The sequence below is a fragment of the Neovison vison genome, chromosome 3 (assembly GCF_020171115.1).
Source record: "Neovison vison isolate M4711 chromosome 3, ASM_NN_V1, whole genome shotgun sequence".
Classification (NCBI taxonomy): Eukaryota; Metazoa; Chordata; class Mammalia; order Carnivora; family Mustelidae; genus Neogale; species Neogale vison.
In genome coordinates, this window is record NC_058093.1 from 104,476,895 (window position 1) to 104,504,785 (window position 27,891).

General features: G+C 37.3%; 1 protein-coding gene and 1 pseudogene across 5 annotated transcripts in view; one reads left to right on the plus strand and one right to left on the minus strand.

The window, feature by feature from the left end:
* EPB41L5 (erythrocyte membrane protein band 4.1 like 5) overlaps positions 1–27,891 on the plus strand; it is a 140,274-nt gene that overhangs the window by 68,621 nt on the left and 43,762 nt on the right. For 4 of the 5 annotated variants that reach the window (XM_044242630.1, XM_044242632.1, XM_044242634.1 and 1 more), the window contains 2 exons: positions 185–227; positions 627–742. In XM_044242630.1, the coding sequence (XP_044098565.1) occupies positions 185–227; positions 627–742 (159 nt within the window). Of the gene's footprint in view, positions 1–184; positions 228–626; positions 743–4,002; positions 5,156–27,891 lie in introns of those variants that run through there. The other variant, XM_044242635.1, reaches the window with a different exon arrangement.
* On the minus strand, positions 4,264–10,614 carry LOC122902082 (annotated as a pseudogene).

The following is a 27,891-nucleotide window of genomic DNA, read 5'->3' on the forward strand; positions in this document are numbered from 1 at the left end:
AGGCTTTAACCCACTGAGCCACCCAGGCACCCCCAACAGTAATTTTCTTTATTTGCAGCAAAACAATTACTTTAAAAATAAAGCTGCCTTCATTACTGTATGTATAGTTTTAATTTCAATTTTACAGTGTGAAGCCCTTGAATTTTATATATAGTTTTTTAATATATATTTTTATCCATTACAGTGTTCACAATAATGTTTCGACCCAAAGTAATGGCTCCCAACAGGTGAGATCATCTTAAGCTTCTAAATACTGGAACACTAGTCAGTTATGACAGATAGTGGTACTATTAATGGAGTTTTTAAGTGGTATAACTTTGGGAAAGTTTTGTGCCTTTTCTATTTTTTAAATCTGTAAAGTGGATAATGAAACCTTCTGCTATTATGAGATGTTGTAAATAGAACAGGTGCTCTATAGAACATTTTCCATTCTTGTAAATCCTATATAATGAATAAGATAACTAATATTTAGTTGGATTATTATTTATCTATGAGGTAGTACATAACATTCAAGCATTTGTTTGCACTATGTTCGTAGGTAGTATTCCATTTCAATGTTCTGTTTATTGGTGATGAAATCTTTTGTCAGGCAAAATAGATGATTTTTATAATTTTATAACCTACAGGCTTGGGATGTGAAATCTACTCTGCCTGTGATTCCTTCTGTTCCCTCTGGTCCTGTGCTGGCAGAGATAGAGAATCTTCCAAGGAATCCTGGAACAGACCAGCATGACAGGAAATGGTTTGTTAACTCTTTAAACCGGAATAAAATGTTGCTTGCTTAATGGTATTCTAAATTCCCAGCCATAATCTTAGAATATTTTAAATATGATTGAAAACAAATTATTCATATTTGTAAGCTGAACAGAAACATACTACTGAGCAGTCATATTGGGATTGGGAAAATAAGGGATATGTATGAAGAAGAGAATGCAGTTATTTAGTTGGAGAACATCAGACATCTCTCCTTATTTTGGTTAACATGATTGGAAGTGGTGGGTTGCTCTCTGTTGAAAAGGACTTTAAATGCTCGTCAGTAGAACCTTTTCTCGGATTAATAAGGAAAATATGTTCATCTGTTTCACACAACATAATGCTAGTGCTTTTGGATGTGTTTTTTCATTAAAGACTGAAGATAAGCCAAAGGGAAACATGATTATAACCTAAAATAAACCAAAGTTTTAAAATACTCCATTTTGGGGGATGGAGAGATAATCTGATCACAGAGAAGATACTTTAATTGTTTAGATTTCCAGGGTCTTTTTTATTTTTTTTACATTCATAGTTAGTACACAAATGTGAATACTTTGTGACTTATTGGAGTGTAATCAGTAGGATTCATCATTTCCCAAATAAATGTATTTGGCTTGGAAGGCTCCTAGGCAATTATTTGGTTGAGTGGTCATTTGGTTGCATCTGTTCAAGTTGTGTGTCTATGAAATGAACTTTGGTAATTCATAGGAATTTTCTCTTTTTCTCTTGCTCTTAGTTTGTTAAGTACCTGAAATCTAATGAGTTTCTGTGGTGATCTCAAGGTTTTGGTCAGCTTTCTGTGCAACCAGTTCTTCCTTCATGGTGGTGGGTCAACAGTGGTTGGTGATTATTTTCAGTCTTTGCTATGTAACTGTTTTTCACTGTTATTTTGGCTTAACTAACTTGCAAGGTGCTTTGCTCTTCATTGTTGGGCATACTTTTACTTCAGTTCCAAATAACTTGATTAGTTTCTAAGATTGAAGGAATTTTTTTTCTTTATCTATTTTTTCTTTTCCTTTCACCTGGGATTATGATAGAGGAGTACTTTGTGTGTGTGTGTGCATGTGGGCACACACCTAAAGTATGAACAGTGAGGCTTCTAAATATCAAATTTTAGTCTTTATTTTTATAAGCCATTAAAAAGAGTTTCTTCAATTCTTACTGAAAACACAGCTCCAGTAAGCAGCTATGTTTTATGGCCTTGATGTTACCACCAAGTCCTATTGGCAAGGAAACCAGATTTCAACTATAAAAAAACTCCCTTAATACATGCTTACCCCTTTTATATTAATACAGAATGAGAATCTGGGGGGTGGGTTTTGCATACTATATTATGATACTAAATCTTTATTGAGTTTTCTAATTTTAATGGGCACATATTTAAATCTATTTAATTTATTAGGCACTATGTAGTTCCTTTGACACAGCCTTTAAAAGAGACAATACTGAATCTGAGAGTATTGAATTTTAAGGAAAATGAAAAATTTGGAGCTATGTGTCCTTCTGTTATGTGTCTGTTCTGAGACCTCCTTTACTGAAATGGAGTAAAATGGCGATCTGAAAACTTAATGAGCCTCAGTGTACGTCAGCAGCAGTGGCATGGAACTGAATATAGAACTGATCTGTCTTGGAGCTGATGGATTCCCCAGTCTGAATTTAAAGTGCATTCTGTATTTCACTTTTTGTTTCTGCATGCTTTTATTGTTATTAATGCTCTTAAATGAATATAAAACAGTCCTCCTTTAGAAAGTGATGTTAAAATATGGAAATGCTCCCAAGGTTTGAACAATTGGGCAGAATAACAGACTATTACCAGGTAGATAATTTCTAACCATTTTAATCTAAACGTACTTCATGTTCAGTTCTTTATTCTCTCATTGATATCTTCTAAGTGACACCATTATCTTCTAAGTGACACCATTATTTCAGTGAATGATTTGGTATATCAGTAATGTAGAATTATCTGACATTTAGAGTATCACCTTTTGAGAAACAATTTACATATTAAATCCATTTAACCATTTATAAACAACAACAACAACAAAAGTGAATATTTGGGAAATCTTGCATATATCAGGGAGAACGTAAACCTAACTTAATTTCCTAAATTTTCATAGACTGTATATTGAGGGTCATGAATATTATGGGGTAGATTTGGTGATTAAGTTCTATATCTGTTGAAGAAAATACAATTTTATTGTAAAAAAGCGTTCAGGCTTGTTCTGAAAAATCCTTTTAGCCTTTATTGCCTAATTTCAGCTTCCTGAAGGAAAAAAAGGTGAGGATTCATGTTTTAGTTGAGTTAGAAAAATACTGTATTTAAAAATTTATCTTTAGACATAATTGGGGTGATTTTTTTGTTGTTGTTTATAATTATCTTAAATATGTGCTGCCCTTTTTGCTGTGTTACAAAACCTTGGTGTTCTGTGACAAATGTGTCTTTCTACTGGAGGACTGTTTCTAACCAGGAACTGCTTGTATGCATGCTTCCCTCTCATAGTTTTGTAGGCCTATTCTGTAGCACTGTGTGATTAAAGAGTATCTTAATATACTTAACTAAACTGTTTCTTGGAGGGGCTTACAATCTTATCACATTATCTGTTCCTGTTAAATTTCATTTTGAGGTCCTGTGAACTTTGATTATAGAAGTAACAATGATTCTTCATTGTTAATTGGAAACATTGACGTAAAATTACCTGTTTCTTTTTTTTTTTTTTTTTTAATGTTCTTTCTGAATTTTGTTTCCTGGATTTCAGTTTTGTGAAATCACTTAATTTGGAGAATAATTTTCACAATTACTCTTTTCTGTATATGCTTTTGTCCATAATAGAGAAGTGTCCTTTTAAATATTTGAGTTAAGTAGATTATAAATATATTTTCCTTTTCATTAGAACTTCAGACAACATTTTTAACTATTTTTTTTCATTTTTAACTTTGAATTTGATACCAGCATCAGGGACAGATAGAGTGTTTTGTTCTCTGTGAAATTTCCTCTTTATTTAATTCACTAAACTGACTCTGGTTACTTAGTCATATTTGCATATTGAGTTTTTCCACTACATATAATCTTCTGGATTCTACCCCCCTCCTTTATTTTTGAATGTCATTGCATGGAGTAAATGTCAGTAACTACTTACAGCAGTGTTGCATGCAGGTCACACTGCCCTTCTCCTTTATTACCTCTTACACATCCATTTTCTCCTATTCCTGTTGACTAACTGTGCTCCCCTCCCACTCCCAACCATCCAGGCTCTCTGCTGCCAGTGACTGCTGTCAACATGGTGGAAACCAGTGGAACATAAGGGCCTTGTCCCCACCCCAGCCTGCACATAGAAACTACACTGACTTTGTCCATGAGCACAATGTGAAGAATGCAGGAGTCCATCATGATGTTCATTTTCCTGGCCATGCAGCCATGACTGAGATATGAGTGTTAAGCCCATTAGACACTGGGACTCTTGTCATGCAAGTTGATGGTATACATTTTCTATACATAGAAGATTGATCACATTAGGAGAATTTGGGAGAAATTACTTTATATTGCGTCAGTAGTTGTGTAGTGTTTGTAATTGGGTTCTTCTGTGAAAGGGAAAAGAATGTGAAGAAAGCTATATGCCATCAATGATAATGAGAAATGCTTTGTATTGAAAGGGTATGTATATATCATTGTAATTTTGGAAAGGTTTCTCATGATTTTAACGTGTTGATACATCACTCAGAAGATGTCTCAGGAGAGAGGTTTGTGTTTGTGTAAAAAGCTTCCTGTTATCTTCTCATCCCCACACCATCCAGATAGATTGAGGTGAAAAGAAGCAGACACACTAATCACAACTATGGAGGAGGCATGTCCAGGCACAATGTCTTAGTCTTTGGTAACTTTGATATAGCTGCTTTTCTATACCATTTTTAATACTTCTGTAGTGATCCTTGCCTTAATTTCAGTTAAGTGCCTAAGATTCTAAAATCATAATTAATGTAATTTTTAATTAAAAGTACTTTTACTTTTTAACAAACAAGTAATTTTACGGAAAGGTCTAGAAATCACATTAATAATGTGATTCATGTAGAGAGATAAACCTGAATGGTTACTTTTGCATGATTAAGTAGTTAACTAGTGGTTAACTAAATTTAGTTACATTACTACTGAATGGTTGTACAAAATGGAAAATGTATTTACTTTTGTCTTTTCATTTTCTCTTTTCTTTTCCATCTTATGCCTCTGATAGATTTCCCGGATTTGCAGCAGCCTCATAATCTAGCCTTGTACAACCTTTAAAATAAAAATTATAAAGACCAAACCATATCACTTTCAAATGGGTTAGATATATTACTTTTTTGGTCCTTTATGAACTTCAAATGTAATCATCCAAGCTCTTTGATTTAATTCATAAAGGCAGATTATCTGGAAAAAGTGCATTTGTAATGTAATGGGAACTGATATAAGGGAAACATTACATTTTTTTTTGCCTTTTTACAGTTTTTAGAAATTTTAACAATTTCCAAATGTTAAAACTGTGTATATGGTAATTTGAAGATATTTTATAGTTTGAGAATTCATAATACTTCAAGGTAATGAAGCTGTATTATAAACAACCTAACCCATATACCATTCTATTTACTTCTGAGATTGGTCTAATCCCTCTCTGCTAGATACAGGTTTCAGAGGGCTTTATTACTGGACTGTTGGTTGCAAATAGAATACAGGTTGTCAATAGAAAATATAAGTAAGCAAAATTAAGTTAAGATCTAGGAATGAAATTTTTAGGCAGGTTTCAATCTGTGATTTTTATCACAAACTTTTTTTTTTTTTTTAAAGATTTTATTTATTTGACAAAGAGCGTGCTTGCGTGCACCCATGGGCAAGCACAATCAGGGGGAGTGACCGGCAGGGGGAGAGGGAGAAGCTGGCTCCCTGCTGAGCAGAGCCACATGGGGGCTCAATCTCGGGATCCTGGGATCATGACCTGAGCCTAAGGCAGGTGCTTAACCAACTGAGCTACCCATCGCAATCGTTTTCTTAAAGATGTTTAAAAAACTTATTTATTTGATAGAGATCACAAGTAGCCAAAGAGAGAGGGGGAAGCAGGCTCCCTGCTGAGCAGAGAGCCTGATGTGGGGCTCAATCCCAGGACCCCAGGATCATGACCTCAGTCGAAGGCAGAGGTTTTAACCCACTGAGCTACCCAGGCTCCCCTATCACAGTCATTTTAAAGAGATGAGCTCTAAGTGTTCTTTAGCACATCCTGTAAATATGAACAGGTCCATACCTTAAATAACCCACCTCCTTCCCTAAATCTTACCATCATAAAGCATACTTAAAAATGGCCACTAATGTATATCCTTCATAGTTATTTTAGACTTTACATAGCTCAGATTATAATTGTCAGGTATTGTTGATGGTGATTTTTTTCTCTAAAGCAGGGAATTTGAATCATAACATTTTAGCACAGAAACTCTGATTTGTGTCATTCAGGAAAAGATTTCATGGGTGTGAATATGATTAAGAACTATTTTCAGTGCCGGGGTGGCTCAGTTGTTAAGCATCTGCCTTTGGCTCAGGTCATAATCCCAGGGTCCTGGGATCAAGCTCCGCATTGGGCTCCCTGCTCCACAGGAAGCCTGCTTCTCCCTCTCCCTCACCCCTACTTGAATTCCCTTTCTCGGTGTCTTTGTCTCTGTCAAATAAATAAATAAAATCTTAAAAAAGAAAAAAAAATGTTTCTATAACAGAAACCAAAGAAGTATAGTAATAAAGCTTTTTAGGTCTTTTAGGAAGTCCTGAGGTTTGACTTTTTGTACTCTAAAATTAATCTTGAAATCTGAAGGTTAGACTGCTGAACAATGCCTTATATATATGTATCTTAGCAGAATCTTAACTTAAGGAAATAGGGAAGGATTGTAATAGAAGAGTAACGTCTTCTGTTTACATTGAAAGTGGCCATTTCTGTTCTAGAAGTTGAGTTAATCAGTACTGTTACGTTTACATGATGGGAGAATCACATCGTGATTATTCTTTGAAAACCTTGTTATGTTGTAGTTCATTTGTAAAGTTCTGATGATAGAAACTGGATTGGTGGGTTGGTAGGGAGAGAAGGCAGTGCAGGGGGTGGGGAAAGTAAAGGGCTAACACTGAATGGTAGTAGAATCAAATCTGTTTATTTTTACAATATATTGTATTGTATATTGTATAAATATACAATATTTTACAATAAACATCCCTATATGATCTAGGATTTCATTTCAAATATTGTGAATATTCTTGATACTGATACTTTAAAGATATACATGTTTCCAGAATTATAAAGAATTTACATGTAGTTCATCCTAAATTAAATAAATTGTCATCAGCTTATTTATATTCTGCATTTTATTATGCCTAAACGGTAAGTGGTCATACATTCTAGATTACAGAACTAATGTCCTTCAGAAGTACCTTACTTGGGGGGCACCTGGGTGGCTCAGTGGGTTAAAGCCTCTGCCTTTGGCTCAGGTCATGATCCCAGGGTTCTGGGATCGAGCCCCGCATTGGGCTCTCTGCTCAGCGGGGAGCCTGCTTCCTCCCCTCTCTCTGCCTGCTTGTTCTCTCTCTCTCTCTCTCTCTCTCTCTCTGTCAAATAAATAAATAAATATTTTTTTAAAAAAAAGTACATTACTTGGTCACTATCTTTTTTTTTTTTTTTAAATATTTTTTATTTGTTTATTTTGAGAGAGAGAGAGACAGAGTGAGAGAGAGCATGAGAGGGGAGGTCAGAGGGAGAAGCAGACTCCCCATGGAGCTGGGAGCCCGATGTAGGACTCCATCCCAGGGCTCTGGGACCGTGACCTGAGCCTAAGGCAGTTGCTTAACCAACTGAGCCACCCAGGCGCCCTGGTCACTATCTTTTTGATCAGAAGGAGCCACCAGCATGTGATTCAACTTCAGTGCTTTATTTAATTTTATTTAACATAATTAATTTTAACATCTTGAATTAGGTTATGTTTCATCTATACTTTCATGAACAGAGAAATAGAAACACAGCAAAACTACACTTTCACACATGAAAATACACAAGCTCTTATGATAATTATTTCTTTTTTTTTTTTAAAGATGACTTTTTTTTTTTTTTAAAGATTTTATTTATTTATTTGACAGACAGTTGGAAGAAAGGCAGGCAGAGGGAGAGGAGGAAGCAGGCTCCCCACTGAGCAGAGAGCCTGATGCGGGGCTCGATCCCAGGACCCTGGTGAAGGCAGAGGCTTTAACCCACTGAGCCACCCAGGCGCCCCGATAATTATTTCTTTTGATGATAAGACCACTTCAAAGGCTTTTACCTGTCCCTGAGTATAGTCTAACCCTTTTGACCTTGATAGGGTAATCATATATATACTTTTAAATGGATTTACAGAGGAAAACAGAAAACTCTACTTGTCGTGTTGGGTATATGTCTGTATTTTAAAAAATAGCACACAGTTATATTTTTTTAAAAAATTATTTATTTATTTGACAGAGATCACAAGTAGGCAGAGAGGCAGGCAGAGAGAGAGGAGGAAGCAGGCCCCCTGCTGAGCAGAGCCCGCTGACATGGGACTTGATCCCAGGATCCTGGGATCATGACCTGGGAGGAAGGCAGAGGCTTTAACCCATTGAGCCACCCAGGAGCCCAGTCATTTTTTTTTTTTTTTTTTTTAAGATTTTATTTGTTTCAGAGAGAGTGCACCAGTGGGGGAGACAGGATGAAGAAGGAGAGGGAGAAGCAGAATCCCTCTGAGCAGGGAGCCTGATGCTATGTAATACCAGCTGGATCCTAGGACCCTGGGATCATGACCTGAGCCTAAGGCAGACACTTAACCAAGGATTGAGTCACCCAGGCATCTCTTACACAGACTTTCTAATATTGTAATATCGTCATTATAATTTAAATCGTTTTTAGGGGGAATTTTAAAATTTATTTAAAATGCTGACCCAGAAAATATTATTTATAACCCTTGGGTGAATCTTTGTCCAGGATGTAAAAGATGCCATGTAAACATGTCAGAATATAAAACTGAAGTGTCTTCTGAGTGAAGGGCAGGCAGACATGAGATAAAGCAATGAACTTGACCTTAATTATGGTAGTATCTTTTATTTACTAGATTTTTGCATATTTACTTGGTTGATATGCTAATAATTATTTTGATTAATAGTCTTGCTTTATCACTTTCATGTATCCTGATGTCATGCATTTCAACTTTCCATCTTCCCAAAACAGGAAAATAGATGAACTGGGTGGTGGAAAGTAGTGGAGGATTATGGTGTCTTGAGTTTCAGGAGGAAGAAAAATACTGTGATGACTGGCCTCACAGGAATGAGAAGGCTAATCCTCAGCTTTGGTCCCTTTATTGTGTATTCACAGACATAGACTGAAGAACTGGGGCGATGGTTGTCCATGCTAGTGTAGGATGTACTGATGGTGGAAAGAGTCATTATTTGAACCTTGGTACTTGAACTGTTTTGGTTGGGGCATATGCTTCATTTGTAAACAATAGTTCATTGCTTGAAAGGCGCAATTATTTTGTGTGTGTTAGGCTTTGAAGATTGGGTGTAAAATAGTTATATTAAGTTGCATTAATTTTATATCCTTGGCATATAGGGTTTATCATATAGATTTGCAAAAATAAAATCCAATAACACTTAATCTCTTTACTGCCACGTACTTACTTCCTGTATTTTAACATAAATTATACCACATCATCAAAATTCCAGAGTTGTCAATGTTTCCATGTGAGATGCTTATACATAAGGGATAGAATTTGAAGATACTTCTGGGATAGGGAAACCTCTGTGTTTCTCTCTCTTTGTCTCCTGTGTGTGCCTCTCTCTGGGTGTGCTTTTGTCTCCATATAAAATATGATTGCTCAAATTCTTTCTGTTTATTATGAATTGTATAGTATTCTCAGCTCCCCATCCTTTTTTTTTTTTTTTCAGTTTTATACCTTTATTTGTGACAGTCAACTATTAGTTCTCATCTGCATTAACTGTAGATTTTTTTTAAAGATTTTATTTATTCATTTGACAGAAATCACAAGTAGGCAGAGAGGCAGGCAGAGAGAGAGGGGAAAGCAGGCTCCCTGCTGAGCAGAAAGCTTGATGTGGGGATTGATCCCAGGACCCTGAGATCATCACCCAAGCTGAGGGCAGAGGCTTAACCCACTGAGCCACCCAGGCGCCCTACTGTAGATTTTTGAAAATGGGAGACAGGTACAGAAGTGACCAACATGTAGAGCTTGTTTGGGGAATCTTCATCCTTGTTGTGTTTTTGGGACAACTGCACACAGATAGGGAATGGAACATTCCTTATTCCCTTGGCTCAGACAGCTTTGTTGAGCCTGGTATCAGTGTACATATCTGGAGTTCCCATCTCCTTTATGGCAGATTTACAGATCTGTTCGAGTGCCGGAGGGCCACACTTTTTGCAACCCACCCCATGGATCCACTTGGTGAATGTTGGTGTATGCTCTGGTTACTGCCTTATTGATGGCAGAATGGCCTTTCTTTACATCCCCCTTCTTTGCAGGAGCCATTTTGCCAGGCTTTGGTTGGAAAGCTCGGCTCCTTTTTTTGAAGAACATAGAAATTTCTCATCCTCTGTCCGTATAAATTAGCTTTTTACTTTAGTCATGTGAAATCATTGTGAGAATTTTGTTTCACCCACTTGACATTTTAACTTTCATGATAGAAATACTAGGCCAATGAAGCATGTCACTTTCACTGGAATATGTATTATATAACTTAATTTCTTCAGTTCTTGCTACTGTGTACATTTTAGCGACTTTAAGCATGTGGGGCTGGTGGAGAATATATTAGCCTTCTTGGAGAATTAGTGAAGAGAAGAGAAAACGTCAAAAGAAATTGGTGAAAGGAAAAAAATTTTCTGTGTCTTTTTTTTAATGATGTATTTTTATTTTTATACTGAAGCAGAAGAACAAGTGTTCCTGTTTTTACTAAAGGAATTGTTCTCACAGTTTTTTATTAGATAATTACCTAAGCTTTTGTGTCCCTAACAACAATCTGTGGCCTTAATTCTAGGTGATGGTACTCGAGTGAACTTTTACATTTTGTTCCTGACAGTTAGCCAACATTTTGTTTATATTGGCACAGAGAAGAGATATCTGACTTGGAGAACAACATTCTCCAGGAGTGTGACTGAAGACTCCCTTAATGGTGTAATAAACCTATACCTCCTCCTCTTGAAAACAGGTTTAACAGCTGTAGTTCTTATTTTTTATTCTTGAAGGAATTCTCATTTGTTTTGTTTTTAAGTAATTTTAATGAAGAAATGAGCTATACCCAGTGTTTAGTTAGGGTTTATGAAAAATTGGAGATTCCTTAATAAGGGTCTGGCCTATTGACTAACGACTGATTATTGTTAATATAAGGGGTGGGTAGAGTTAAAAGAATGAAAGGTTAAGAGATGATAATAGGAAGACAATTGATGGCTTGCTTTGTCTTGTGAAACTGGTTACAGCAGTATGCAGAGAAATTATGCAAAACATCCTAGGATATAAAATACCACTAGAATGTGTACCATTACATAGAACAATTCTCTATAACAAAGCTATGTTTGTAGCCTAGCTATTAGCTTCAGGGGTTATTTAATTATAAACTCTCTAGGAGTTTGGAGATAAGAACTACATTTAAAAACTTGAATTAAAAAAAAAACAACTTGGATTAATTCTTTCTGGAAATGCCAACTCCAAACCTTTTAGAAGTCTTTAGAAAGAATTGGAGAGATTAATGTGCTTTAGAATATCCTGGTTATCACTTAAATGGAGCTTAACAGATATGTTAGAGCAATAGCTATTAGAGGTATTTGTGTTGGGGGGTGCCTGGGTGGCTTAGTTGGTTAAGCATCTGCCTTTGGCTCAGGTCATGATCCCAGGGTTGTGGGATTGAGCTCCATGTTGGGCTCCCTGCTCAGTGGAGAGCCCACCTCTCTCTCTCTGCCTGTCACTCTGCCTACTTGTGCTACCTCTCTGTCAAATTAAAAAAAAAAAAAAAAAGTATTTGTGTAGTGTGGAAAGGCATTAAAGATCAATACTGAGGAGTTTGGTAAGGAGGCCTGTGGCAGTCATTGCGGATTTTTAAGTTAAAGATTGGGGAGGCTTGTATTAATATCTCCTTTTTTAAATTCATCTCATTACTTGTTGAATACCTGCTAGATCACCTTCTTATTCCTCACTTCCTATACACAGTCATTTATAATTATTCCTCTTCACATACCCTCACATTTCTTGACCCTTCTCCTGTTGTACACATCTAATTAAATCAAACTCTCTACTGTACATGTAGATGGACAGTGTAAAATGCAACATTGTTGAATGGTCTCACTTTAAATTTTGGCCCCTGAATGTAGGTCTTCAGTGCTGCCTGAAATCCTATCACATATCCTTACTCTATACATTCTCATGTGATGCTGGCGGTAATTTCTCTTCTTTCAAACTTCCACCACCACCTCAATCTTTTTTTTTTTTTTTTTTTTAAAGATTCTGTTTGTTTGGGGCGCCTGGGTGGCTCAGTGGGTTAAGCCGCTGCCTTCGGCTCAGGTCATGATCTCAGGGTCCTGGGATCGAGTCCCACATCGGGCTCTCTGCTCGGCAGGGGGCCTGCTTCCCTTCCTCTCTATCTGCCTGCTTGTCTGCCTACCTGTGATCTCTGTCTGTCAAATAAATAAATAAATAAAATCTTAAAAAAAAAAAAAAGATTCTGTTTGTTTAATTTGACAGACACAGTGAGAGAGGGAAACAAGCAGAGGGAGTGGGAAGGGAGAAACAGGCTTCCCACTGAGCAGGGAGCCCGATATGGGGCTCGATCCCAGGACCCCAAAATCATGACCTGAGCCAAAGGCAGATGCTTAATGAGCTACCCAGGCACCCCCACTTCCTCACTTCTCACTCCTCACTTTCCATTAGGGATCTTGCTTCCTACGTTACTGAGAAAATAAGCAACTAGAAGAGATCTTTACTGCTCTCACCATGTCTTCCTTTTTTTAAGATTTTTTTTTTTTAAAGATTTTATTTATTTATTTGAGAGAGAGAGACAGTGAGAGAGAGCATGAGCGAGGAGAAGGTCAGAGAGCAAAGCAGACTCCCCATGGAGCTGGGAGCCCGATGCGGGACTCGATCGCGGGACTCCAGGATCACAACCCGAGCCGAAGGCAGTCGTCCAACCAACTGAGCCACCCAGGCGTTATCTTACTCTAGTTAGCTGGGTAGTGTTATATTAGTTTCAGGTGTATAACATCGTGATTCATGCTTCCGTACACCACCCACTGCTCATCATGATAGGTGTACTATTTAATTCTTATCACCTGTTTTACCCACCTCCCCTATGTTCTCTATGATTAAGAGTGTTTCTTGGTTTGTCTCTTTCTTCCCCGTGTTTGTTTTGTTTCTTAAATTCGACGTGAATGCAGTGATGTGTTACTTGTCTTTCTTTAACTTATTTTGCTTAGCATTATTTTCTGTAGCATCTTCCGTGTGGTTGGAAATGGAAAGATTTCATTCTTTTTATGGTTGAATAATATCCCATTGTGTGTGTATACATATAAATATATGTCACATCTTTTATCCATTCAATTGTTGGACATTGGGCTGCTTCCATATCCTAGCTATTGTAAATAATGCTGCTATAAACGTAAATGTGCATGTATCTCTTTGAATTACTGTTTGTATTCTTTGGGTAAATACTCTGTAGTGTGATTCCTGGGTTATAGTATAGTTCTATTTTTAACTTTCTGAGGAACTTCCATACTATTTTCCACAGTGGCCCTACCAGTTTGTATTCCTGCCAACAGTTCATGAGGGTTCGTTTTTCTCCACATCCTCGCCAACACGTGTTTTGATTTTAGCTGTTCTGACAGGTGTGAGATGATGTCATTGTAGTATTGATTTGAATTTTCCTGATGGTAAGTGATGATGAGCATCTTCTCGTGTTTGGTGGCCATCTGGTTGTCTTCTTTGGAGAAAGTCGGTTCATGTCTTTTGCCCATTTTTTAATTGGGTTATTCATTTTTTTTTAAAGATTTTATTTATTTATTTGACAGAGAGAAATCACAAGTAGGCAGAGAGGCAGGCAGAGAGAGAGAGGGAAGCAGGCTCCCTGCTGAGCAGACAGCCCGATGCGGGACTCGATCCCAGGACTCTGAGATCATGACCTGAGCCGAGAAGGCAGCGGCTTAACCCACTGAGCCACCCAGGTGCCCTTGGGTTATTCATTTTTTTGGGTGTTGAGTTAGTGTAAGTTCTTTATATTTTTTGGATATTAACTCTTTATCAGATATGTCATTTGCAAATATCTTCTCCCATTCCATAGGTTGTCTCTTAGTTTTGTTGCTTGTTTCCTTGCTGTGCGGAAGTTTTTTATTTTGTAGTGCCAGTAGTTCGTTTTTGCTTTTGTATCCCTCAGGAGACATACCTAGAAAAAAGCTGCTATGGCCAGTGTCAAAGAGATGCTGACCTTGTTCTTTTCTAGGGTTTTTATGATTTCAGGTCTCACATTTAGGTCTTTAATCCATTTTGAATTTTTGTATATGGTATAAGAAAGGAGTCCAAATTCTTTTCCATGTTGCTGTCCAATTTTCCCAACAACATTTGTTGAAAGGGCTGTCCTTTTCCCATTGCATGTTCTTTACCTGCTTTGTTGAAGGCTAATCGATCATATAGTTGTGGGTTTATTTGTTTTTTATTTTGATCAATTAACTATGTGTCCATTTTTGTGTCATTACCATGCTATTTTGATTACCATAGCTTTGTAATATAACTTGAAGTCTTACCCTGTGTCAGTTTATCATCCTCCCTTAATTTCTTTTCTGGTCTTCCAACCATTGCCTTTGGTCCTCTACTGTTTCATAGTTCCCTTAACAGTGATGGTGATTCTAACTTAGATCATGTCATTCCTCTGCTTAGGTGTCCCAGAGGTTCTCATCTCATACAGAGGAAAACCCCCAAATTCTCATATTGACAAAAATGTGTTTTTTCTTATACTTGATCATCTGTCAGCCTTGATCTTGTTTGCTGCCTCCAAAGACTTGTTCAGATATACCAGGTGTTTTCCCTCCCCGGATCTTTGTATTTTTACTTCCACATAAATATTCTTTTCTTGAATCTCTTCTGGTTCGAATGAATAAACACAAATGTGCATGTATTGTGCACAAGTTTCAAATGTGCACAAGTTTCTTATCAGAGAAACCTTTCTCACCTCTCTGTAAAATAATCACACACCACTCCACCTTGTCATTCCCTTTCCCCCTTACCCTGCTTCATTTTTTTTCTCACATCCCTTCATCTTACATTATATGTTACTTGTCATCTCTGTATTTGTTAATAGAATGTAAGCTTCATCAAAAGAGAACATTTATTTTTATTCCTCTGTCCCCAGAGCATTGCCTGGCTTGGCACTCAGATATTAGTTGATCAAATGAATGAACGAATGCCAAGCACATCTTAGCATATTTGGTGGTACAGAAGTAGTCAAAATGCTATCCCTGGCTCCAAGAAATTTACATTCAGCTTGTGGAGATAGACAGTTTTATAAATAAACTGATATAAGTGCTAAGTCATTAGGCAAGCAAGGTCATGGAAGAGTGAAAGGTTGAGGTTAAGGCTTGCTGACATTTGCATCAGATTTTGAGGGGTACTTAAGAGCATTGGATGAATTAATCATTATGGGCTAAGAGAGCTACAGCAGAAGAAAATTTTAACAGCAGAGTCAAAGGGAATCATTCCTGAATAATGATTCTTGGTAATGAGTACAGAATTCATGGGGAGGCGTAGTAATAATGATAGCTGATATTTGAGAACTTAGTTGCCTCACATTCATTGTTCTGGAGGTATAGCAGTAAATATAACTCTAGCAAAACATTTATTCCTTATAGGACTCTATAAGGTATTTAGGCTAGTGAAGAAATTGAGGCACAGTAAGGATATAACTTCTCCAAAGTTACATTGCCGGTATATGGTAAGGCTGGGCCTCCAGGTCAGCTTGGTCCTAGAACCCAAAATGACACCCATTGTACCAACTCCATACATTGTATAGCTTGATGGGGCCTAGACTGTGGAGAGTAAAAAGGAGCATATTAGTACCTTTCTAAAGAGACAATGCAAAGAATGAATGCCAGTTGGTGGAAGACTAGATAATTAAAGTATGCTTCATCCGTACTATGTAATTGGTAAAGAATGAGGAATATTCTCCATGTGCTTGATTATTGAATATGTCAGTACTACATTGTTGAATTAGAAATGCAAGAGGAGTGTCTGGGGTATGTTTTCATCTTTATAAAAATCATAAAACCATGTATATATTTCTTAAGTGCACAAGAAGTGAAGTGAACCTGGAAAGATAAATTGAATTTTCAGAGAGTAGGGATAGGGAGACACTGATTTTGTTGTTTGGTTTTTTTTTTTTAAGTTGACATCACTATAAATAGGTAAAAACAAATTAAAATGCCCCAAAATGTAGTGGGAAACAAGATAGACGACTTCAGATAAGTGTCCATGAAAAAAGATGGATAGAGGAGGTAGTGTCCTTATATATTTCTTCATACATTCTTAACAAATGGATGTGTGCTAGGACATTGCCAAAAGCCATAGATTGAAAATAAATGTCTGACTATATTTTTAAAAAATTTTTGTGTGTACAACCCATCGGTTTTTAGTATATTCACAAAGGTATACAACTATTACCAGTATAATTACAGAACATACCCATTATTCCCCAAAGAAGCCCCTTACCCATTAGCACTTAACTCCCTATTCTCCCCTTCCCTCCAAGTCCTGGCAAACACTGATCTGTCTCCATAAATTTGCTCATCCTGGAAATGTCCCATAAATAGAATCTCATAATTTGTGATGTTTTTCCTCTAAAAGACTTAGCATAGTGTTTTTTGTTTGTTTTTTTAAAAGATTTTATTTATTTATTTGACAGAGAAAGAGATCACAAGCAGGCAGGGAGGCAGGCAGAGAGAGGAGGAAGCAGGCTCTCCGCAGAGCAGAGAGCCCGATGTGGGGCTCCATCCCAGAATGCCGGGATCATGACCTGAGCTGAAGGCAGAGGCTTTAACCCACTGAGCTACCCAGGTGCCCCTTAGCATAGTGTTTTTTAAGATTTATTCATGTTGAAGTGCCTGGCTAGCTCAGTCAGTGGAACATGTGACTTTTTTTTTTTTTTTTTTTAGGATTTTATTTTTATTTGAGAGAAAGAGCACACGCAGGGGTGAGGGACAGAGAGACAAGCAAGACTCCCTACTGAGCGTGGAGCCTGACATGGGGCTCAATCCTAGGACCCTGATATGACCCGAGCTGAAATCAAGAGTCATACCTCACTGACTGAGCCACCTAGGTGCCCTGATCTAGGGTCATAAGTTGAAGCTGCACTGGGTGTAGAGCTAACTTAAATTTAAAAAAAAATTGTGTGTGTGTGTGTGTGTGTGTGTTGTAGCATTTATAAGTATTTGATTCCTTTTAATAGTTTAATATATACCCTTATATGGTACATAGTCTTTTATTTGTGCATCAGTTGATGGGTCTTGGGTTTGTCCTTTTTGGCCATTGTCAGTACTGCTCTCCGGATTCAGATACAGGTTTTTTTTGTTTTTCATGAACAGGTGTTTTCAGTTCTTTTGGATATATTGATGAGTGTAATTGCTGGGTCTTGTGGTAACTGTGTTTAACATCTTAAGGAATGTTAAAGTTGTTTTCCAAAGTGGCTACACCATTTTATATTTTACCAGCAACTTTGTTACCTTTTTCATTTTAGTCATCCTGGTTATTTTGAGGGTGGTAGGTAGCTCATTGTGGCTTTGAGTTGCATTTTCAGGGAGCTAATGATAATTAGGTATTTTTAACATGTATATTGGTAATTTGCATGTCTTTTTTTGAGAAATGTCTATTCACATCCTTTGCCCATTTTGAAAATTGGGTATAAGTCATCTTTTATTTTTTTATCAGTAGTATTTGAAATTCTGTCTTCTTTTTATTTGTGCTCCTTTTCTCTGGAGGCTTGTCTTTATTTAGTGTTTTCATAGAACATTTTACTTTACTTTTGTGGCACATTATGTTTATCCCTACCTATGCAAAGCCGATTGTATGGAATGAAAGCAAGGCCCTGTGACAGCTTTTAACACCAGGATTAGTTATTTTTCTGTTCTAGAGAGAAAAGGTAAAAGGATTAAGTAAATAGTGTTTATGTTTTGTAGTTCACATCTTTATGAGATGGGGTGCTCAGGGTTGAATTACTTGCTTTTAGAAATTATAATTTTTTAGGGCGCCTGGGTGGCTCAGTGGATTAGGCCGCTGCCTTCGGCTCAGGTCATGATCTCAGGGTCCTGGGATCGAGTCCCGCATCGGGCTCTCTGCTCGGCGGGGAGCGTGCTTCCTCCTCTCTCTCTCTCTCTCTCTGCCTGCCTCTCTGCCTACTTGTGATCTCTCTCTGTCAAATAAATAAATAAAATCTTTAAAAAAAAAAAAAGAAATGATAATTTTTTAATTATAATTCTCTTCTGACTTCTCCTTACTTGTAATCCCGTTATCTGTTCACAAGTTTCAATGGGGCAGTTACACAAATCTTTCTGGATGAAGGCACAATAAGAATGTTCCATTTAAATCACATAGATATTTCTCTAGGGAAGAAAAGAGTGGGTGTAGTAAGTTTATTTAAGCAGTTATTGAACGGTGTGCCAGGTTCATTAGTGTTTCATTTTCTCTTGCTGTGTAACAAATACTAGAAAATACAGATGTTGGAGGCCACGGCACAGTTGGAGTCGAGGATCAAACCAGGCCCTGACTTGTGTCTCCTTTAAAGTCCAGATGCCTTGACAAGGGGTTAAGGACGGGAAAGTTGAGTAACACTGAGAAAGGGTCTGTGCTATATGTTGGGCACTTGCCTATGTGACTTCCCACACCCTCTCCCTACAGAAGGGAACAATGTGGTCAGGGTCATGAATTTTTAGTTGGTCCTTGTTGATCCTATACCTCCCATAACCCACTCCCTGGTTGATTGTCTTGCTAATAGCATTAGTCCAGACTACCTGGCATCATGAGGTTTGCTTGTAGTTAATGTAAACTTGTTATAGAAACCTGCGGTCATCTGACTAGATACTGATGTATTACTCCTTCTGTTGTGGTCTGCCTTATAAATGCTTGTAAGATGGGGAATAAAATCAACACTGTTGGACATCATCCTCAGTGTCCCTCCTGCCCCCATCTCTTTGTCTCTTAATTTCTTTTCACCATCCTCTTACCCTCACGTTTCCTGGTCGATTTGTTGCACCAGCCGCGACCTACAGATAAATCCTGAAGTGGCTTTGGCAAACCAGTCGGGGGAAGTATTTTATCTGATGTTACCTATGAAAATTTCAGTAACAGCAGCACACAAGAAGGTGGCATAAATGACCTTCAGATACATCACAGTTTGTTCTAAAATGCAAGGGTGTGGTAGTGAGCAAGTAAATGATTGTTCACCATTCAAATCTTTTATAACTTGAATCTATCAGCCACAGGTTTATTGGAAGATGGGTTTTAGTGGATCCTGCTACTTTGGGGATTTGTTTTGAGATAGAAAGTGGTTGGAAGAGAAACCCTTGCTGCTATCTTCCACAGTAGATGTTCTTTTAATACCTCCCCTCTTGTACACATTCTGTGCTCACCCTCTCTTGTGTGTGCTCTCCCCCCCACTCTTCCAGCCCCTACCCCCTCACTACCTCTTAAACCCTCTCTTCCTGTCTTACTGCTTTGTTTAGTTTGAAAAGAAATAATAATATTGAGAGTCAGAATGAATGTAATAAGTTGTTTTTGTGTGTCTCCTGACCTGATGATAATGTTTTTATACTAAAAAGTTATCACCGTCCCTTCAGTAGTGACCAAGACATAAGCTCCTACTCTTATGACATATATTCTAGTAAAGGAGGCTAATAATAAATACACAGATACAGATGCCGTGATTTCAAATAGTAACATGCTATTAAGGAAGGAGGGTCATGTCATAGTAAGTGACTGCAGGGTGAGGGATAGGCTTTTGAAGAGATAACCTAAGTTGAGATATGAGTGGTATAAGGGAGTCAGCTATGGAAAGAAGGGAGTATCTCAGGCAGACATAACAGCTAATAATATAGAGGCCTGTCAGTTGGTTTTTGAGGAGAAGAAAAGAAAACCAGTGTGGATGGAACTTGATTAAGAGGATTGTATGATAAGCATTCTGAGGGTGCTAGGAAGGAACCTAGTCACGGAGGGCCCTGTAGGCCAGGAGAAAAAAGAATGGATTTTATTCCAACTACAATAGGGAGTCTTTGGTGGATTTTAAGTGAGAGAGGGATACAGAATAACATTCTCTTACATGGCCCCAAGGCTGTCCCACATTCAGCGAGTCAAATATAGTATACTGCTATTACCTACTCTATACTGTTCAAGTTTCCTGTTTGTCCTAAAACTGTGTTTTATAGCAACTGCTTTGATCCGGTTCAGAATGACACATTAACATTCTCTTACTTCTTGAGTGTCTTAGTCTGCAGCAATTCCTCAGCCTCTCTGTCACAGCATTTGCATTCTTAAGTAGTACATGTTCATTGTTTCATAGACTGTCCCTAATATGGATTTAACTGATTGATTCTTCATGATTCAATTCCGTTTATGCACTTGACAGCAGAATCATGCGACTTATCTCTACAGATGTGATACATCTTTGGCCCATCACATCAGAGGTACTTGATGCAGCTTTGTCCATTACTGATAGTGTTGGTTTTAGATGACTTGGTTTAGGGGTTGTTTATTGGATTTTTCTACTACATTAGTTATCTTTGTTTTGTAATTAAAAAAATTACTGAATACTTTGTGCAAATATTCTGTCTCCCAGCAAACTTTCACTTAGTGGGTGAAAATTAGTTACTATGATTGTTATAAAATGGTGATTTGCTGTCATTTTACATTAATTGGTTAGTTGGTAGAACTTTTTCTTATCTATTTATATGTAGATTCACAGATTCTTTCATTCAATGTGTTATATAGTTCATCACTATTTTTTTTAAAGATTTTATTTATTTATTTGACAGAGATCACAAGAAGGTAGAGAGGCAGGCAGAGAGAGAGAGAGAGGGAAGCAGGCTCCCTGCTGAGCAGAGAGCCCGATGCGGGGCTGGATCCCGGGACCCTGAGATCATGACCTGGGCCGAAGGCAGAGGCTTAACCCACTGAGCCACCCAGGTGCCCCCCACCTCACTTTTTGAGAACTTCCTTAGTTTTTGATATTAGAGCTTCCACAATCATCTTGTACTTCCCCTGCCTTAGCTCTGAACTCAGCCTTTTTTTTTTTTTTTTTTTTAAAGAACCTGATTCCTTTTAGTTAAAATAGTATTTAGCATTCAAGATCTGGGCATTAGATATGCACATTGCTCCTGTAAATGTCATTGCTTCTAGACTTAGTAGATAGAGTTAAAAAAATAGGTATGTTTAAATCATAAATTCATACTGTTAACTCTAATCCCTATCTAATATCTAGGGTTTTTCTTTGCCTCCCTAGTTCCTTATTTCTATCTTCCTTATCTCCTAGTGAGAAACAACCTAACTACCAGCAGTATATTAATTTCATATTTGTTTGAGACATGCTTAAATAGCTTCAGAATTGCTGTACCCCTACCACTGTCAACAACAAATCTAAGTTCAGTTCAGTATTTCCCCACAGTTCTCTTTAGACTGAGAGTAAATAAAATACTGAGCTTAAAATTTACTTGGATTAGTTCCTTTTTTTCCCTGTGTAATTACGGTATTCCTTTGGTAGTAAATATAAATTTTTCTAGATGTTGCTAGATTCCTTTTCATTGGAGATGAAATGTATTTTTTTTCCCTTATAGCTTTATTGAGCTACATTTAATGCACAATGAGGTAAATTAATGCAAACTGTTTGATAAGTTTTGGCATGTGATATTAACACCATGATCAAGATTAAGGATGGATATATTCAGTGTAGTTTTTTTTTTATTTCTTTCTATTATGTATTTTTGTATGTTTAAGAGCCATTTTTTTCTGTGAATTAGTCTTATTTGTAGCATCTCCTGCCTTTTCAAACAGGGCTGTTCTTTTTTTTTTTTATTTTCAAGGAGTTTTTAATGTATATTGGGGATATTAACTGTATAATATCAGTAACTTATATAATAATGTAATTTCAGTACTGCATCTATCTAATATCAGTAATCTTGGATCCACTTAGAACTACTTTGGTATAAGGTATAAATAATGAATCTAGTTTGTTTCCAAATGGTTCTCCTGTTATGTCAACACTACTTATTAAATTCTGCTGAACAATGAGATGTTCATATAAAAAATGATGAAATTGGACCCCTGTCTCACGCCATGTAAAAAAAATGAACTCCAAATTGATCACAGACATAAAATTAATAGTTAGAGCTATAGTAGTCTTAGAGGAAAACACAAGAGTAAATTTTCGTGGACCCAGCAATAGTTTTTTAGATAGGACACCAAAAGCACCTGTGACAAAAGAAAAAATAAATTGGAATTCATCAAACATTAAAACTTTGTGTTCCAAGGATGCAGTCAAGAAAGTGAAAAGAAACCCATGAAAAGAGAGAAAATATTTACAAGTTTTCTTGAGTTCTCTGGAATGACTTAGTTTTTTCCCTATGCCAAAATTAGGTTTTAGCTTTCTATAATTTTTCTAATCAATGACAGCTTGTTCATCTGTTCCACTCCCTTCAAATTTCTCTCTCTCCACCTTTTTATTTCTTATAAGTGAATGTGATTTTGTGTCCTTATGTTGTCACTTTAGAGTGATTTTATGAGAAAGTGATTTTATGAGAAATTTAATGATTTCCTTTTCTTTTTTCCATGCTTTGTAATTTTTTGTTTGTGAGTTCAGCTTGCTTTATTTTTTTAAAAAAATTTAAAAATTTTTAAAATTTCTTTTCAGTGTACCAGAATTCATTGTTTATGTACCACACCCAGTGTACCATGCAATATGTGCCCTCCATAATAGCCAGCACCAGGCTCACCCAACCTCCCACCTCCTGCCCCTTCAAAACTCTCAGATTGTTTTTCAAAGTCCATAGTCTCTCATGGTTTGTCTCCCCCTCCAATTTCCCCCAATGCCCTTCTCTTCTCCATCTCCCCATGTCCTCCGTGTTATTTCATATGCTCCACAAATAAGTGAAACCATATTTCACTTTCATAAGTGAAACACATTATTTACTGTCTTGTTAATTTTGGCCATTCTAACTGGTGGTATCTCAGTATGATTTTGATTTGAGTCTCCCTGATGGCTAGTGATGATGAACATTTTTTCATGTGTCTGTTAGCCATTTGTAAGTCTTCATTGGAGAAGTGTCTGTTCATGTCTTCTGCCCCTTTTTTGACATGATTATCTGTTTTGTGAGTGTTGAGTTTGAGGAGTTCTTTATAGATCCTGGATTTCAGCCCTTTGTCTATTCTGTCATTTGCAAATATCTTCTCCCATTCTGTGGGTTGCCTCTTTGTTTTGTTGACTGTTTCCTTTGCTGTGCAGAAGTTTTTTATTTTGATGAAGTCCCGAAAGTTCATTTTCAGTTTTGTTTCCTTTGCCTTTGGAGACATACCTTGAAAGAAGTTGCTGTGGTGATATTGAAGAGATTACTGCCTATGTTTTCTATAATTCTGATGGATTCCTGCCTCACGTCGAGATCTTTTATCCATTTCGAGTTTATCTTTGTGTATGGTGTAAGAGAATGGTTGAGTTTCATTCTTCTATACATAGCTGTCCAATTTTCCCAGCGCCATTTATTGAAGAGACTGTCTTTTTTCCACTGTATATTTTTTCCTGCTTTGTCGAAGATCATTTGACCATAGAGTTGAGGGTCCATATCTGGGCTGTCTACTCTGTTTCACTGGTCTATGTGTCTGTTTTTATGCCATCAACTTGCCTTATTTTAAAGAGGTTTTCTTTCTTTCTTTCTTTCCTTATCCTTCCTAGTAAGGCAGTTTTGAAATTGCCCCCACCTGAATTTCTGAAATCCTCAGCTCTGAGGAAGGTCTTACAGTAAGATCTTCCAGAAGAGTTTCCTCCCGTCCTTATGCCAGGGTATGGTGGTCTTATTATTAGTTGCACAGATATTTCTAATTCTTTTTGTTGTTGTTGTTAAGATTTTATTTACTTGAGAGGAAGAGAGAGAGTGCAAGGGCAGGGGTTTGGAGAAGCAGATTCCCTGCTGAGCAGGCAGCCTGATCTGACCTGAGCCAAAGGCAGACAGGCAACCCCCTGAGCCACGCAGGCGCCCTGATATTTTTCATTCTTCTCTTCATTGCGGGCAAGCACTGTCTTTTCATTTGAGACTGGACTTGTGAATTGAGCTTCTTCAGCCTCTTGTTCCTATCTAGAAGACACAGTACTTTGTTTTAAGTAGTGAGTCTGATTCTTGTTTACAGTCTCATTTGAGGTGTCTTGGGTTTCATTCCTCCCAGGGAGAGTTGGGTTTTGTTTTTTGTTTTTTTCCTTTTACCTCAGTGCCTGTTTCTGCTTTTAGATCCTGAGTTCCTCCTGGCTTGAGCCCAAGTTCATTAATGGGAGTTGTTTTTGGAAAAGCCTGATTTCTCTGCTTTATCTTTCTTTTGATTACTCTATTCATCTATGCAAGGTCAACTCTTCTTTTCCCTTCCTAGCTCTTCATTTGTACATATAGGAATCATCTTTTTTTTTTTTTTTAAGATTTTATTTATTTATTTGAGATAGAGAATGAGAGCGAGACCATGAGCCCAGCCAGGAGACGGAGGGAGAAGGAGAAGCAGGCTTCCACTGAGCAGGGAGCCCAATGCGAGACTCGATCTCAGAACCCTGAGCCATAGGCAGATGCTGAACTGATTGAGCCACTCAGGCGCCCCTAGAATTATCTTGTTTTTAGTAATTGAAACATACTTTAAGTTACAGAAATTCCAATTTTAACCTTATATCCAATTTAATAATTGCCCCTTCCCTCCTTCTCATTTTGATAGGAATTTGGTGGTGGTTTGTTCCTTTAATCTTTACTTTTTCCTCTTCACTCTTGTACTTACTGTCAGAAGAAAGAGGAAAGGGGCAGTTTTACTTGCATGGTGCTATTATAACCCAGCATGGTGTCATTGCCTGTAAATAGGTGCTATCTCTTTTGTACTAGACTCTAGTAACATTGTTTTTGTTTTTGTTTTTGTTTTTTCAAAGGCCCTCATAGAACTGATCACTTCCCCATATAGGCAGGATACCTCATATTTCACCTTTGGCAACACTCTTCTTTCCTTTATTCCCTGCTCAGCTCTTGTTCAAGTACACTTGTGGGGCGCCTGGGTGGCTCAGTCATTTGGGTGACTGCCTTCGGGTCTTGTCATGAGGCTCCCTTCTTAACGGGGAGCCAGTTTCTCCCCCTGCCTGACACTCCCCCTGCTTGTGTTCGCTCTCTCTCCCTCTGACAAATAAATAAAATCTTTAAAAAAAAAAGTACACTTGTATTGTGTGGGTCATCTTACCTTGGTACATTTTGTCTCATGGGTGTATTTTCATTGAATGGGCTTTAAGCCGGACTTCTACCTGGCTCAAGGAAACACAAGCATTTTTTTTTTCCCCTCTCAACTTTTTGTTTTTCATGTGTGTGTGCACATGAGTGGGGGGAGAGGCAGGAGGAGAGGGAGAGACCCTCAAGTAGACTCTGCACTGAATGCAGAGCCTGACATGGGGCTCAGTCTCATAACCCTGAGATCATGACCTGAGCCGAAACCAAGAGTGGGATGGTTAACCGACTGAAAATTTCAAAATTACATGAAGTATAGAGAACATATAATGAACTGTAATATGTTCATTAACCAGCTTCAACAAATTCTAATATTCCGGTATTTTTGTTGCTTCTGTTCTTCTATCACCACTGTCACCTCTTCTTTTGATGATGTTATTTAAAAAAAAACAAAAACCACAAGTGACACTGATTCACTCTTAGGGAAGATAACAATTGGAACAATGGAAAAAGACTTGAAAACAAGCTAATGAGATGGTTTTACACTAAAAGGCTTTTATAGTTTCAGTGTTAAAGATGAACAATGCCTCAATGCCTTTGCTCCAGTGGTTTCAAATTAGTGCTAGCCAAGAAATCCTTTGAATTAAACCTGCCTGGAATTCTAAATAAACATCATGAGAAGATCATCGTGAGGAGACCAAAAGAACACCACTGTTTCCATACCCATAGATAAGTCACATGTGTCTGGAATCCTTTGGGGTCTGTAGAACACATTTTGAAAACCAAGATAAAGTGGTTTGTCCAAAGTTGTAGAGCTGGGTGGTTGCAGAGATAGCACTGGGACACAGATCTCTTGTACAGAAATTGTCATTGTTCTTACTACCTCTTTTAATAGTTTTTAAAAGAACTACTGTTTTACTTGGATCCCAGGCACAAGATACGTAAGTGAAACGTGGATTTCATTCTTGTAGGAAAAGTTGGAGCCTTCTAAACAATGGCAGTTCCTTTGCTTTGCTCTAACGCAGTATTAGATGAAAAAAAAAATGATCAAAGCTTTGAGTTTTCCCACAGTAGAGGAATTGGGTTGAGAGTCTCTGGTTCTTTAAAAAAACAGCACATTTAGAATACGTTGGGTTTCTAAATGGCATTGTTCCTTCATTTTAGTTTCTTGTTTATTCCTAGTATATAGATACATGGTTGATTTTTATTTATTGATCTTGTATCTTGTACTTTTGCTGAACTAGATAATGTCTAGTTTCTAAATTCTGAGTTTAGCTAAGGTTTTTTTTTTTCACTTTATTGAGACATTTTAAAATATTAGAATTCATTTACTGTTAAGTGTACAATTTCATTATATTTAGAAATGTATGGAATTGTACAGTCATCACCACAGTCCAGTTTTGGAATATTTTCATCATCCCAAAAAGTTCCCTTGTACTGGTCTACACTTAAATAATGGCTCCTGTGGGGTGCCTGGGTAGCTCAGTGGGTTAAAGCCTCTGCCTTTGGCTCAGGTCATGATCTCAGGGTCCTGGGATCGAGCCCTGCATCGGGCTCACTGCTCAGCAGGGAGCCTGCTTCCCTCTCTCTCTGCCTGCCTCTCTGCCTACTTGTGATCTCTCTCTCTCTGTCAAATAAATAAATAAAATCTTAAAAAAATAATAACACTTCTACCTTCCCATTCCATCAGGCAGCCACTGATCTTTCAGTTTCTGTAATTGCCTTTTCTAGACATTTCATATAAATGGAATTATGCAGTATGCAGAGGTTTATATCTGACTTATTCATCTAACATAATATGTTGCTGTTTTTTTAAGAATACTGTTTTTATTATTTTTACTTATTTTTAGAAAGAGGGAGGGGGAGGGGCAGAGGTAGAGAAAAGAGAGCATCTTAGGCAGGTTCCATGCCCAGGGCAGAGTCCAACATGGGGCTCAATCTCAACCCTGAGATCAAGCTGAAATCAAGTGTCAGATGCTTAACCAACTGAGCCACTGAGGTGTGCCTAAGGGTGTTTTGAGGTTCATCCATGGATCTTAGTCTGTTCCTTTTAATTGCCAAGTAATAGTCCATTGTATGGATATACACATTTTGTTTATCTGTTCACAAGTTTGTGGAAATTTGGATTGTTTCTTTGGGCTACTATGAATAATGTTATGAACATTCCTGTATATGTCTTTTTGTGGACATAAGGTATCATTTCTCTTGGCTAGACTCCTAGGAGGAAAATTGCTGGATTGTATGATAAATTTACATTTTAACTTTTTGAGGTATTGGCAGACTGTTTTCCAGAGTGGAAATACATGAGGGTTCCAGTATTTCCATATCCTCTCTAACACTTGTTATTTTGTCTTTTTTATTATAGCCACTGTAATGAGTGAATTGTGGTATCTCATTGTGGTTTTGATTTGCATTTTCCCGAGGGCTGGTGATACTGAGAATCTTTTAATGTGCTTATCAGCTATTTGTATATTGTCTGGAGAAAGGTCTGTTCAGCCTTTTGCCCATTTTTATATGGGTTACTTGTCTTTTTATTATTATAAGAGTTCTTTGTATATTTTGGATTCTTGTCCTTTATCAGATTTATCATTTGTAAAAATTTTCTACTAATCTTTGCCTTCTGTTTTCACTTCCATATTGTATCTTTTTTTTTTTTTTTAAGATTTTATTT